This window comes from Triticum dicoccoides, chromosome 6B (genome assembly GCF_002162155.2).
Source record: "Triticum dicoccoides isolate Atlit2015 ecotype Zavitan chromosome 6B, WEW_v2.0, whole genome shotgun sequence".
Taxonomy (NCBI): Eukaryota; Viridiplantae; Streptophyta; class Magnoliopsida; order Poales; family Poaceae; genus Triticum; species Triticum dicoccoides.
Window position 1 is genome coordinate 532739695 of NC_041391.1, and position 14201 is coordinate 532753895.

Consider the following 14201-nt stretch of genomic DNA (forward strand, 5'->3'; position numbering starts at 1 on the left):
CCCGCGCCACCCTACCTCCTACTCCTCCAGGCGGGCGCCGCCCCGTCTCCTCCTCCTCCCGGCCCACGCCACACCACCTCCTACTCCTCCAGGCCATCGGCTTCCCCGGCCGTGCTCCTGCATCTCCCCCGCGCACCTCCGACCCGCAGCACCGCCGAGGCGACGGCCCGGCCTTGCCGCAAGGTCCCCGTCGTGGAATCCCCTCCCCCGAGCTCCCCCTTTGTCACCTGCCTTGCACTCGCGCACTACTCCAACTCCGGCACGTGGCTGCCGCCGTGGAACCGCGTCGGCGCCCCACCTCTCCATCCTCCCAATCACCCATCGATCCAGCCGATGGAGGAGAGCAGCCGGCTCTCTTCTTCCTCACCGGCGAGGCCTGGGCGCCACCCTCCTCCTACACGGCCACCCCGGAGCCCGCCTGTTGTACCTGCGGGATGACCCTGCCGCCATCTTCCCCCTCCCCGATCTGGGTGGTGGGCGTCGGCGTCGGGCATTGTCCCCTGTTGGTGCCCAGCTTCCTCCTCTCCATACAGTCCTTGCCTCCCATCTTCCTGTACTGCAAGGCGATGACTAGATGTGATCGCAATATGAAGGTAAAGTCGCCAACCCCCGTCCCTCCTCTGTAGCAACGAAATCATGGATGACCAGCACGATGATGATTGCTACCCAGGTCAACACCATTCCACCTCTGCCATGTGCAGTGCACACCTCGCGCCGCTGCAGTCCGCCACCTGCTATGTCGCCGTCCACAACGGTGCAGTCCACGCCGCTGGAGTCACCCCCTATACTTGTTTCCAGCCCGTGCAGCTCGCAGCACGCCGATGTGCAGTGCGGTAGTGTGTAAGTATAGGGACGTGAAAGGTGGGGAAGTGCAGTTTGGAGTTTTTACCCATTCAAAGGTTGCAGTGCAGTTTGGAGTTTTTTGTATATTCAGAAACTTCAGAAATTGCACTCTGGCTAAGTTTCTCCAGTGCAAAATAATGTTATTACATTCAGTTTTGGTTATGCATTGGCAGTGCGGTTTATAGCTCATGGTGTTTGAGTGCTGAATTTGGTGTAGTGGACGGCAATGTAGCCATGCAGTTCGTGTGGTTGTGTGGTACGGTCAAATATTTTTCGGTGGATGTAGCCCATGTAGTGCACATTGATCTAAAAAAATGTCCACTATGAAGGACTCTACAATACACTCCATTTAGAACAAAATGCATTTTAAAAAACATGCCAATGCAGTGCACTTTTGTCTTATAAAAAGCCCACTAGGAAGTAGTTTTAAGGACGCTCAATTCAAAATAAAATGCACTTAACATGCCAATGCAGTGCACTTTTGTCTTATAAAAAGCCCACTAGGAAGTAGTTTTCAGTACGCTCCATTCAAAACAAAATGCACTTAAAAGATCACGCAAATGCAGTGCACTTTGACCTTAAAAAAGGTCCACTATGAAGGACTCTTCACTACACTCCATTTTGTACAAAATTCTTTAAAAAATATGCAAAATCAGTGCAGTTTGATCTTACAAAAAGTCCAATACGAAGGACATTTCAGTACACTCCATTTAAACCAAAATGTATTTAAAAAACATCCAAATGCTATGCACTTTGGTCTTAAAAAAAGTCCACTACGAAGAACTCTTCGGTACACTCCATTTAAAACAAAATGCAATTATGAAATAATGCAGGTTACTTGAAGGTCTAGTGTAGTGCGGTTTTCAGTCTAAAGCAGTGCATTTTACTATCTGATGAAGTACACACGACCATTTTGGTGTCGCGAAAAAACAGTGTCCGTGTTTTGATAATTTAAAAACTGCCCTTAAACCATAAAGAATTAGAGAGAGCGATCTACATGAAAAAGTTGTGTCTTGTCGATATCTTTCCAATGCCGTATCATTTGAGTAATTTCGATCAGCGGTTTGTGAAAATTTGGCAAAAACAGCCGCTGTCACTCATGGTCAGCCACACCATTTTCAAAATTAAGTAAAAACTGTAAGGAATATCAAAAACAATTCAATGTATGAAAGTTGCACCTTGCCCGTATCTTTCCAACGGCGTATCACATGCCTTGTTTCGACAAACGGTTCAAAAACTAGAGCAAAAATAGTACCGAAAATTTCAAAAAATTTGAAAAAACAGAATTCCATGATTTACTAAAATTAAAATTGCTCTTAAACCGTAATGAATTAGAGAAACTAATATATGTGAAAAAGATGCGCCTCGACGATATTTTCCAACGGTGTATCATTTGCTTCATTCTGACAAGGGGTTTAGAAAAATTCGTGAAAATACGCTTGCTGCCACTCGTCGTCCGCCGCACCGTTTTTAAAACTGCTCTTAAACCGCAAGGAATCTCAAAAAGTGTTCAACAGGGCGGAGTTGCGTCTAATCCATAGTTTTTCAACGATATATTACACGCCTCGTTCCGACATACGGTTTAAAAAATGAAGCAAAAACATTACCGAAAAAACACTGTGTGCAGTTTTTTTGCGACGAGAAGTTCACTCGCCTGAGTACTGCAGCACGTTTGGTTCAAACAATGACGTGCACTTGCATTGAGCGTGCAGTTCGGAAGTGTTATCAGAATAGTTATTCTGCTAATATTAGCAGAATAGACCGTCTGTCTATATATATATACATATATATATATATATATGTATATATATATATATATATATATATATATATATATACATATATATATATGATGAGGTGGCTATCCAACGCCCTGTGGGCGGTGGTTCTTGTTCTTCTCCTGCATCGTCGTCTATACCGTCGATGTCTTCGGAGTTGAAGTCAAGCACGTCGGTTAAGACATCGACAATGGCTATTAAATGGGTGGTGGGTGGGGAATGAATTTCTTCATCGTCCGCATCCCACTCCAGCCGGACATAGTTCAGCCAAGAGTCTCTTGATAAGGAGAGAGACCTCAATGAATTTAGCACGTCGCCCAAGGGTGAGTGCTGAAAGATATCCGTGGAGGTAAACTCCATGATCGGTGCCCAATCAGATTCGATAGGCACGGATGCACGCGATTCGGAGCCTGTAGCCGGAGACGAGTCCGAGGGTCCGATGACACCGGCCTCATAGGAGATGAGGTAAGTGTTCGCCTCTATCGCCGCTGAGGGTGCGGCCTCCTTGGCGGGGTCCATCCACCCGTCCTTGGATGGCATGATCCGCTCCGGATTGAAGGCTGGGGCAGGCGCAAGTGTGATCTCCCGAACACCGTCCGATGGTAGATCTAAGTCATGCTCGTCGTGACCGTTCGACGCACCTGGCATGGGTTCGAATCCGTCGAAGATCAAGTCTTCACGGATGTCGACAGTGTAGTTTAAGCTTCCAAACCTAACTTGATGGCCAGGGGCGTAGATATCGATCTGCTCCAGATGGCCAAGCGAGTTGGCCCGCAGTACGAAGCCGCCGAATACGAAGATCTGTCCGGGAAGGAAAACCTCACGCTGGACCGCATCATTGAAGATGGTTGAAGGAGCCATCAAGCCTTATCGTGACGAATCAGTGGAACTCTCAATGAAAGCACCAATGTCAGTGTCAAAACCGGTGGATCTCGGGTAGTGGGTCCCGAACTATGCGTCTAAGGCTAATGGTAACAGGAGGCGGGGGACACGATGTTTACCCAGGTTCGGGCCCTCTCGATGGAGGTAATACCCTACTTCCTGCTTGATTGATCTTGATTATATGAGTATTACAAGAGTTGATCTACCACGAGATCGTAGAGGCTAAACCCTAGAGGCTAGCCCATGATTATGATCGTTGTTGTCCTACGGACTGAACCCTCCGGTTTATATAGACACCAGAGGGGACTAGGGTTACATAGAGTCGGTTATAGAGAAGGAAATCTACATATCCGAATTGCCAAGCTTGCCTTCCACGCAAAGGAGAGTCCCACCCAAACACGGGGCGAAGTCTTCAATCTTGTATCTTCATAGTCCAACAGTCCGGCCAAAGTATATAGTCCGGCTGTCCGAGGACCCCCTAATCCAGGACTCCCTCAAGCGTGCAAACTATAATCATCAGGGTGACAGGTAGGTCCAGAAGACTATTTTAATTTTCTTAAAAAAACTTTGAGACGGCCACATAGCATTGAGCCGACCCCAATGATTTTAAGCTTACAGGCACGGTACACGCTATCCTAGTACTCTACACATGAAACTACCACACGAGCGTCCGGGCTGCACTTGGCTCTTCGCCTCTTCGGGAAGTTGAGCAACAGTACTACTGCACTAGAAGAGTACTACAGTACGCTTCTGGCCATCTGACACCGATTGAACTGCTGCATGTCCACCACGTGCGGGAGGGAGAGCGTGTAGCGAAACCTTCTCCTAGTCTTGCCAGCCACCACACTCATGGGCGAGGGAGGGACGCTCCTGGCTTTGCGTGTATGACAGGTGGGCCCGACAGGTGGGTGACCAACCTGTCATACAGCCAAAGGCAGGTACAGTTAAGTCCGCGAGGGAGAGGATAATCAAACTTCTCATTGATGTACGAGTTGACACGACACATCAAAGCACTGCACTCGATATATTTCAATAATTTGTGGTTACCGATGCATTAATTACAACACATGCATGCATGTCGTGACACTCCTTTTGATACTTGCATGTGTTGATTCAATGCACCTTGAAGTAGTATAAAATATGTGATGGTAAAGCTTTGTAATGCCTCGGCCCAAGCGAGAGATGGTTGTGCACGAGGAGGGCGAGATCATGCAGATGGAACAGGACCCGACGATGGAGCTCTCTAAGGTCTCGATGGACCTCACCGTGCTCCACTGCCCCTTGTACCTCTGCCCCCTGACGCCTCCAGTGTATGAGGTTCGAATACACCTCGTCCGTTCGGCTGATTGAGCAAGGTGCATGTTTCGTGATTGATGTGCTATTCGATTGATTTCTGCAGTGCAAGGGAGGGCACCTGGCCTGCACGGACTGCCGTGTCGAGCGCCCCGGGAACCAGCGGCAGTGCCAGAAGTGCGAGCATGGCGGTGGCTTCAACGTGCAGAACACGACGGTGGACACCGTCCTTTCATCGGTGAGGGTGGAGTGCCCGCACGAAGGCTGTGGGCTCTACGTCACTTACCAGAAGCTCGCCGATCACCAGAGCATCACTACTAGGGAAAAGCCTATACACTGAATCTTAGCAGCAGCGCGGCTCAAAAAGGAGTGCAGCTGCTAATTAGTAGTAGCGCGTGTGCGGGAAACTCGCTACTAATAAGTTTTTAGCAGTAGCGCGCTCGGTGTAAACCGCGCTGCTACAAATATCGACCGGCGGTGTCCACCAAACTCCATTTAGCAGTAGCGCGGTGCGCAAGCCACGCTACTGCTATGGATGTAGTAGTAGCGCGCTTTTTCTGAGGTCGCTGCTGCTAAATTTCAAATTGGCACACTTTTTTGTCCCGGTTAGCAGTAGCGCCATTGCCCAAAGCGCGCTGCTGCTACTTCCTTAGCAGCAGCGCGTTTTAACTCCCGCGCTACTGCTAATCCGCACCAACCCACCACCTTTTCCCCACCCGTCCCTCCCCCTCCCCCTCCTCTCTTCCCTTTCCCCTAACTCCCACATGCTCCCACTCTCACTCTTCTTCTTCCTCAATACTTCTCCCCCATTACTCTCTCTCTTCTATCTACCTTTCTCTCTCTTCATTACTCCACCTAACTACACCACCTCCATTAATGTATCTCCTTTCTCTTTTTCCTTTCCCCTCCACTAGTTGAAGTTGTCTCCTCCCAAATTAGGTAGCTAGGTAGATGTAGGATTTAGTTAAGTGACCTATTTTCCCCCTAACTAGATCTATCTTTGTCAAGAAGACCTTTGTGCACTTTTGATCTCCCTACAACATCATCTCCACCGTGTGCTCGATCTCGAGATAGAGGTGATGAAAATTTCATGCTTTTGCAAAATGGAAATATGTTTATGTGTGTGTGATATGTTTGTGGAAATTGTGTGTGTGGCATGAGTTGACGCCAAATTGTGCTTTTGAGTTGCCTATGTTTTGCCGAAATGTCGATTTATTTCCGTTTCGGCGAATTCCGGGCAAACTCTATATCCATATATGTCCTATTTTTATGGAAGGTCATGCCGAATTTTTGTATGACTTTGATGCATGCATGCATTTTTATAATCAATTTGTTTATTATTACCGTGCAGAGTTGACGATGGTCAGTGGAACAATGGTGGACAGGTGGTTGCGGTCGGCGGTGCAGGACATGAAAGAAAATAACCGGACAGAGGTTTTATGTCCATGTTGAAAATGCAAAGGAATAGTTTGGCTCGACCCCCATGACGATGGTCGTGTCGAAGCGCACCTGCTCATGACTGGTTTCATGGATGGCTATACTCGGTGGATAATTGAAGATGAGGATGACGATGTTGAGGATGCCTATGGGGCAGGCAATGATGACACGGGGCAAGACGAAGAGATGATCGATAATGGCGGCGGGGAAGAGGCCGGACATGGCGGAGGAGAAGGGGCCGGACATGGCGGCGAAGAGAACGACATGGACTACATGTAGGAGAGTTCGTCGGTACTAAGTTCAATCGTGCGGGGCCCTCATGTTCAAGCATTGCTTCGCAAGGAGACGAGTACTAAGAGAGCTGCTTCTAGAGAGGAGGCTAAGCTGGAGCAACTGGTGGTAGACTCGAACACTCCATTGTATGATGGTTGCAATCCTGAGGTGACCCGCTTGAGTTTCACGCTCCAACTCCTGAAGACGAAGGCTAAAAACAAATGGACCGACACTAGCCTCGATGAGCATCTCAAGTACCTAAAGGATGTTCTTCCCGCGGGTAATCTATGTCCTACTAGTGTTGATGAGTCCAAGAAGATCGTGTGCCCTCTTGATCTGCCACACGTTAGATACCACGCATGCATCAATGATTGCATAATTTATTGGAAGGAGCATGCGAAAAAACAAGCTGTCCGGTGTGTAATGCTTCTCGATACAAGAAGGCCGGGAAGAAATGTCCCCAGAAAGTTGTATGGTACTTACCGATCACTCCCCGTCTCCAGAGGTATTTTGTAGATCCCAAGGAAGCAAAGCTAATGCGCTGGCACACAAAGAGGAAGAAGCCCGACGATGGAGATGATCCGAAGCTGAGACACGTGAAGGATGGAAGCCAGTGGAGAGCGTTGAACAGCTTCTATCGGTATTTTGAATGTGATGCAAGGAACATCATGCTCGGCGTGTGTACCGATGGCATGAATCCGTTTGGCAACCATACCACCAACCATAGCACATGGCCCATGTTTGTATGGATGTACAACCTCCCCCTGGTTGTGCATGAAATCGAAGTACATTCACATGAGCATGCTTATTCAAGGGCCGAAACAACCAGGAAATAATATTAATTTGTATCTGGAGCTACTTCAAGAGGAGTTAGACATGTTATGGAAAACACCGGCCAAGACATGGGACACCAGCAAAGGCGAGTATTTCAACATGAGAGCCGCACTGATCACGACAGTGCAGGACTATCTCGGTTACGGATATGTGGCAGACCAGGTGTGCCATGGATATTGCGGATGCACACGGTGCATGGATGATACGACGTCTCAGCAGCTAATGTCAAGGAAAGATGGCAGGTCTGGGAAAATCGTGTACATGGGGCATTGAAGATGGCTTGAATAGGATGACCCGTGGAGAAACCGTGGAGATCTATTCAATGGTCACGCTGAGCATCGAGGACCTCCACGTAAGCGGAGCGGTGCTGAAATAGATGAGCTGTTGAAAAACTGGAAGGAGTGCCCCGCGTCGGGAAAGACGATGAGAAAGGCGTCGGAGCCGCTGTTGAAGGTATGGAAGACGAGGTCTGTGTTCTGGGACTTGGAGTACTGGCACAAACTTGATACACCTGATTGCCTTGATCAAATGCATATCTGTAAGAATGTCCTTGAGAGCTTGCTCGCAACACTGATGAACATGCCGGATAAGACCAAGGATGGGCCGAAGGCAAGAAAAGACTTGCAAGATTTGAAAATCAGGGAAGATCTACACATGCCGCCCCGTAAAATATCAGACGAGACAGAGACGGAGACACATGCACGGGAGAAGAAGGGCAAGAAAATAAAGAAAGAGGATTATTGCCCCCCTTCTTGCTTCACCTTAAGTTAGGCTGAGATCAATCAATTCTTTAAGTGCCTTACTAGAGTCAAAGTTAGTTCCGGTTACTGTGGCAAGATAAGCAGATATCTAGACATGGACAAGAAAAGGTTCAGCGGGATGAAGTCTCATGACTGTCATGGGATGATGACGCAGATACTACCTGTTGCCCTTAGAGGGATAATGGACAAGCACGTCCGTGACACACTTATTGGTCTCTGCAACTTTTTCGACGTCATCTCTCGAAAGTCGATCAGTGTGAAGCAGCTCCGAAGGCTACAGGAAGAGATCGTTGTGATACTAAATGAGCTTGAGATGTACTTCCCACCCGCGTTCTTTTACGTGATGGTGCATCTGTGTGTCCATATTGTGGATGACATAATTGACCTGGGGCCGTCATTCCTGCACAACATGATGCCGTTTGAGAGGATGAATGGGATCATCAAAGGATTCGTTCGTAACATATCCTGTCCGGATGGAAGCATCGTCCAGGGCTATTTGGCACAAGAGTGCATCTCTTTCTGTGAGAATTTTCTATATGGTGCAGACCAGCCGCCTGGTGTTAGTGTTGGTTTGCCCGTTAACAAGCACGATGGGAGGCTCGAAGGAGATGGTCACTGCAACGGTCGCAGGGAACTGCATGTGGCATACTCAGATCGACGCAGCAACTTTGACAGAGCAAACTTGGTAGTGCTACAACACCTAGACGAGGTAGATCCTTTCGTGGGACTGCACAAAGAAATTATCGCAAAGAAGTATCATGACCGGGGGGTATGCAGGACGAACGCCAAAGTTACTAGAGAGCACAACTCCACTTTCCTACATTGGTTCAAAGAGCATATTATTGCTAATCCCCTGGAGGAGGGCTCTAAGGACGGATTGCTCATATACGCCTTAGCACATGGTCCCTCGCCCAACCTCGTAACCTATCAGGCATATGATATCAACGGATACACGTTCTACACGGAGGCCAAAGATATGGACAGTGATGATCAGAACTTAGGGGTGACGATGGAATGCATGACCGGCAGCGACAACGGCGCAACTGAACGATTTTAAGGAAGGGTCGAGGAGATCTGGGAGCTTGACTACTCTGGACTGCACAACACGATGATGTTCCGTGTCAGATGGGCAAAGAATGTCGAAAGAGAAAACCAGATTTTCACTAGCATGAGTATACCCGACGCCAAGAGCGCTACCGTGAACGCTATCGCAAAAAACGAGCCATGGGTACACGCTAAGCACGTGACGCAATGCTTCTTCATAACCGACCCATGCAATCCCAGTCGTGTTGTCGTGAGGAGAGGCAAAAGGAACATCATTGGAATGGATGGAGTCGCCAACGAGGAAAACTATGATCAGTACGGCAACCCAATGAGGGAAGATGACGATGATGATAAAGTATACGTCAAAAGAAGAATCAACAGTACATTACCTAAGAAAATCATACTCCATGGAAAAGGCAAAGTCACAATGAGGGGCTCAATTATTCTTTGATGAACAAGAAGGGAAAGAAGCTGACTCAAAAACGAAAACGTCAGCGCTGAGGAACCATATGTTATCGGTCAAATGATGTAATATATATATATATATATATATATATATATATATATATATATATATATATATATATGTTCCCATTTTGCATACACACTTAGCCATCATTATGCATGGGTCCAATGATGTAATATATATATATTCCTTTTTTGCATACATATTTAACCATCAAATGATGCAATATATATCGCCCTCCCTTCGTCCACTGCTCTCGGGAAATAAAAGTGGGAGAAAATAAAGGAAAAGAAAAAGGAAAACTGGCAGTAGTAGTAGTGCATTTTGTATAAACCGCTACAACTACTGAAGGTAGTAGTAGTGCATTTCATATAAACCGCTACAGCTACTGAAGGTAGTAGCAGCGCGTTTTGTCCAAACGCGCTGCTGCTACGTCCACTTAACTCAAAATTCTCACTATCCCTGCTTCATCCCGCCTTTTCCCCCCAAATCCCGACTCTCTCTTCCCCCGTCGCTCTCCCCCGATCCCGGCGCTCGCCCCCGACCCCAGCGCTCGCCCCCGACCCGACGCTCGCCCCCGACCCCGACCTCGGTGTCACGCCCAATATGCGACCCTATCCAAAAGGAACTCGAAGGTCCCACCAAGGATAGACCCGCATATTGAAACGCTTTTGCAAGGTGGATATCATTACATCAACATTACATAATAGATGGGGATACATACATAAGGCATACAATGCCACCAGAACACAACATCATCTTACATAAGAGCATCATCCGACTACGGATGAAACACAAATAGAAACTCAAACGACATCCACCCTGCTAGCCTAGGCTGCCGACCTGGAACCTATCCCCTGATCGAAGAAGAAGCAGAAGAAGAACTCAACGCAAGCAAGCATCACTCTCGCGTCATGATCATCGCAAAACCTGTACCTGCAACTGTTGTTGTAGTAATATGTGAGCCACAAGGACTCAGCAATCCCATTACCATGGGTATCAACACTAGCAAAGCTTAAAGGGAAAGGAAGGGGTAAAATGGTGAGGCTGCAGCAGCGGCTAAGCATATATGGTGGCTAACATAAGCAAATAAGAGCGAGAAGAGAGCAAAAGGAACGGTCGTCAACTAGTAATGATCAAGAAGTGATCCTGAACTCCAACTTATGTCAAACATAACCCAGAAACCATGTTCACTTCCCGGACTCCGCCGAAAAGAGACCATCACGGCTACACACACGGTTGATGCGTTCTAAATCGGATCTGGTGTCAAGTTATCTACAACCAGACATTAACAAATTTCCATCTGCCTATAACCGCAGGCACGACTTTCGAAAGATTATACCCTGCAGGGGTGTCCCAACTTAGCCCATGATAAGCTCTCGCGATCAACGAAGGATATACCTTCTCCCTGGAAGACCCGATCAGACTCGGAATCCCGGTTTACAAGACATTTCGACAATGGTAAAACAAGACCAGCAAAGCCTCCCACTTTGCCGACAAATCCCGATAGGAGCTGCACATATCTCGTTCTCAGGGCACACCGGATTGTCCAAACTTCCGGTAGGCCAGCCCAGAGTTGCCCCTGGTGGCCACCGGCGGCTGACAGGTTGGACCAACACTCACGACGAGCACTGGCCCGGGGGCGGGGACAAAATAAATATGACCCTCGAGAGCGCGACTCCCAAGGGAAAAGTAGGTGGTGGTGAGGCAAATGGTAAAACCAAAGTTGGGCCTTGCTGGAGGAGTTTTATTCAAAGCGAACTGTCAAGGGGGTCCCATAAATCACCCGACTGCGTAAGAAATGCAAAATCCGGGAACATAACAGCGGTATGACGGAAACTAGGGCGGCAAGAGATGAACAAAACACCAGGCACAAGGCCGAGTCTTCCACCCTTTACCAAGTATATAGATGCATTAATAATATAAGAGATATTGTGATATCCCAACCAAAATCCTGTCCACCATGGAGCAATCTTCAACTTCACCTGCAACTAACAACGCTATCAGAGGGGTTGAGCAAAGCGGTAACATAGCCAAACAACGGTTTGCTAGGAAGGGTGAAAAGGTTAGAGGCTGACATGGCAATTTGGGAGGCTTGAAGAGCAAGTGATAGGTAGCGCAGCATAGCGATAGAACGAAGCAACTAGCATAGCAATGATAGTAGTGAGATCCAGGGTAGCGGTCATCTTGCCTGAAGTCCCGCAAGGAAGAAGAACAAGTCTATGAAGAAGACGAACAGATGAAGCTGAACCAAGCGTAGACGAACGAGTCCTCACGATCACAACGAAACGGGAACTATCGAGAAGAAGCACACAACATGGTAAACACACCACACATACACAAGACATGATGCACAACAAGCATGATGCATGACAAGACTGCATGAAGATACTCATGGCAAGAGATGATGCAAACAAGAGCAACACATCAAGGCAAGTTTAAATGAGGCCGGGAACAACATATAACAATTCCGGTAAGTCCTCATATGCAAATTTCGAAATTGGTCCAGATCTGAATAAACCTTATGTTCAAGTTGTTAAATAGCAAGTTAAGATGCACCAAGATGATCTACACGAGATTCTAGTCAAGTTACATATAAAATTCATTTAGTTCGGAGCTACGGCCTAGAAGATATGAGCAACACAAGTTAAACATGGCATTGATGCAGAATGCATACAAACATCAAGCAAACACCTCAAAACATGAATGCAACATGATAATATGAAACTACATGCAATTCTAAGCAAGTTTCATATATAGCACATTCAAAACGGAGCAACGGTTCAACACATGCACTCTATACAAGTTTAAAGGACAAGCTGTCCAAAACAGCAACTAGGCATATTGCAAGCACCAAAACAACATGCTACAGGACCTCAACAAGAAAACAAAAGGCATGGGCATGATGTAAAGGTAAAGCATAACAAAACATGAACACTTAGCTATCTCCAGAAATCACTAGAACATACTCAAACACACATGACAAGATTGCAAATAATAACAGTTCAGACTTTGCAGAAAATAACATCAAGTTGCAATGTTTAGAGCTATCAAACAACATATTACAGGAACTTATCATGACAAACAAAGGCATGGCATGATTCTACTCAAAGTATAGATCAAAAGTCCCTTACAGACCATAAGCCAAAAAGGATCAGAAGATATGATGGCACCATTGTAAACATGGCAAGTTATAATACAGATTCAAGCATGGCAGAAACAGAATTATGAAGGCATGTTGGTGAGCTTGTGAAACTCACTACAGAGCAATACATGGCATGGCAAGGCAACCAACAGTAAGAAGACATGATTATGAAGCTAAGCATGGCAAGATCAAGTTCATAGGGTGGATGGATCACTAGCAAAACACATGGCAACAACTGAACTTAATGTTAACAGGCTGACAGCAACATTATCAAGCAACTTTGGAGCAAGGAAACAACAAGCTACATCAACCTATAATTGCAAACAGTCGCATGGATGGATAGAGCATGACATGTAGAACAAAACATATTTAGTGAACATGTCCAGATTATGTATAGAATGATTAGTAGCAACATGTTTATATAACATCACGAAATAACAGATTCAGCCTAGCAAAATAGCAACAACGAGTACACTACTTAACAAGCTTGATTCACTCACCAGAAGTCATTGCATGACAAGATAAGCATAGCATCAGCAAGAAGACATGTTTATGAAACAATCCAAGGCAAGAACAAGTTCGTAGCATGCAAGGATCAACTACAACAACCTTGGCAAAATTGAATAACATGTGAACAATCTGCCAGGAAACATTTTGAAGCAAAAGTAGAGCACGAAAATGACATGCTAGACTACTCCATAATTGCAAGCAGGGGCATGAATGGATATACAATAACCCTATGTTCAAAACATCCTTACTGAAGTATCTTAAAATATGCATGGATCTCTCTGTAGCATCAAGTTTACATGGCACCAAAATAACAACAGAATAGGGACTAAAATCAGCAACATCACGATGCCTAGTTTGCATGCTTGTGCTAGTCACCACATTGATCACAAAAATACATGGTAAGCACCTCTGTAAAGAAGACATGACATAGTTCAAAACACATGTAGACATCAACCTCATAGGATGCACACATCAATCATGGAAAAAATGACAAATGAGCATGTTCTGTTAACAGACAGCAAATAACATTATGAAGCACTCTTGCAACGATGATACATGCATCAAGATGACCTCAAATGAATATGATGCAATGGAATGAAATGAAGTACTCATTGAGTCGAACAATTTGACATATTACACGCACAAAACGGAGCTATCGATGTAGAGATATGATGCGATGAACATGACATGATAATTTAAATATCTCGGGGACAACAGATTTCTCGCCCCGGGGAAAAAGTCAACCGCGGCGAGGTGGCGGCGGATCTCGCCGGAGACGGAGAAGAAGATGGCCGGAGGGGTTCGGGGAGGCGCGGGGAGGCGGCCTCGGACCGGATCGGGCCGGATCCGGCCGGAGGGGAGGCGGATCGGCGGTGGGGCGAGGGAGCCAGCGGGGCGCGGGCAGCGGCCGAGCTCGACGCCGGGGCGGCGCCGGC

The 14201-nt window shown here is 46.8% G+C and overlaps 1 protein-coding gene and 1 long non-coding RNA gene across 2 annotated transcripts in view; both read left to right on the forward strand.

Annotated features, from left to right (window-relative positions):
- The first annotated feature begins 6 nt into the window (after positions 1 to 6).
- LOC119324557 lies at positions 7 to 995 on the forward strand. Its single transcript, XR_005157026.1, has 2 exons — positions 7 to 593; positions 671 to 995. It is a non-coding gene; the product is annotated as an uncharacterized LOC119324557 (long non-coding RNA).
- Positions 996 to 4685: 3690 nt separating this feature from the next.
- LOC119320118 (E3 ubiquitin-protein ligase SINA-like 10) overlaps positions 4686 to 14201 on the forward strand; it is a 23315-nt gene continuing 13799 nt past the window's right edge. Inside the window, exons 1-2 of the mRNA XM_037594242.1 lie at positions 4686 to 4751; positions 4903 to 5109. Of these exons, the coding sequence (XP_037450139.1) occupies positions 4686 to 4751; positions 4903 to 5109 (273 nt within the window). The remainder of the gene's footprint in view (positions 4752 to 4902; positions 5110 to 14201) is intronic.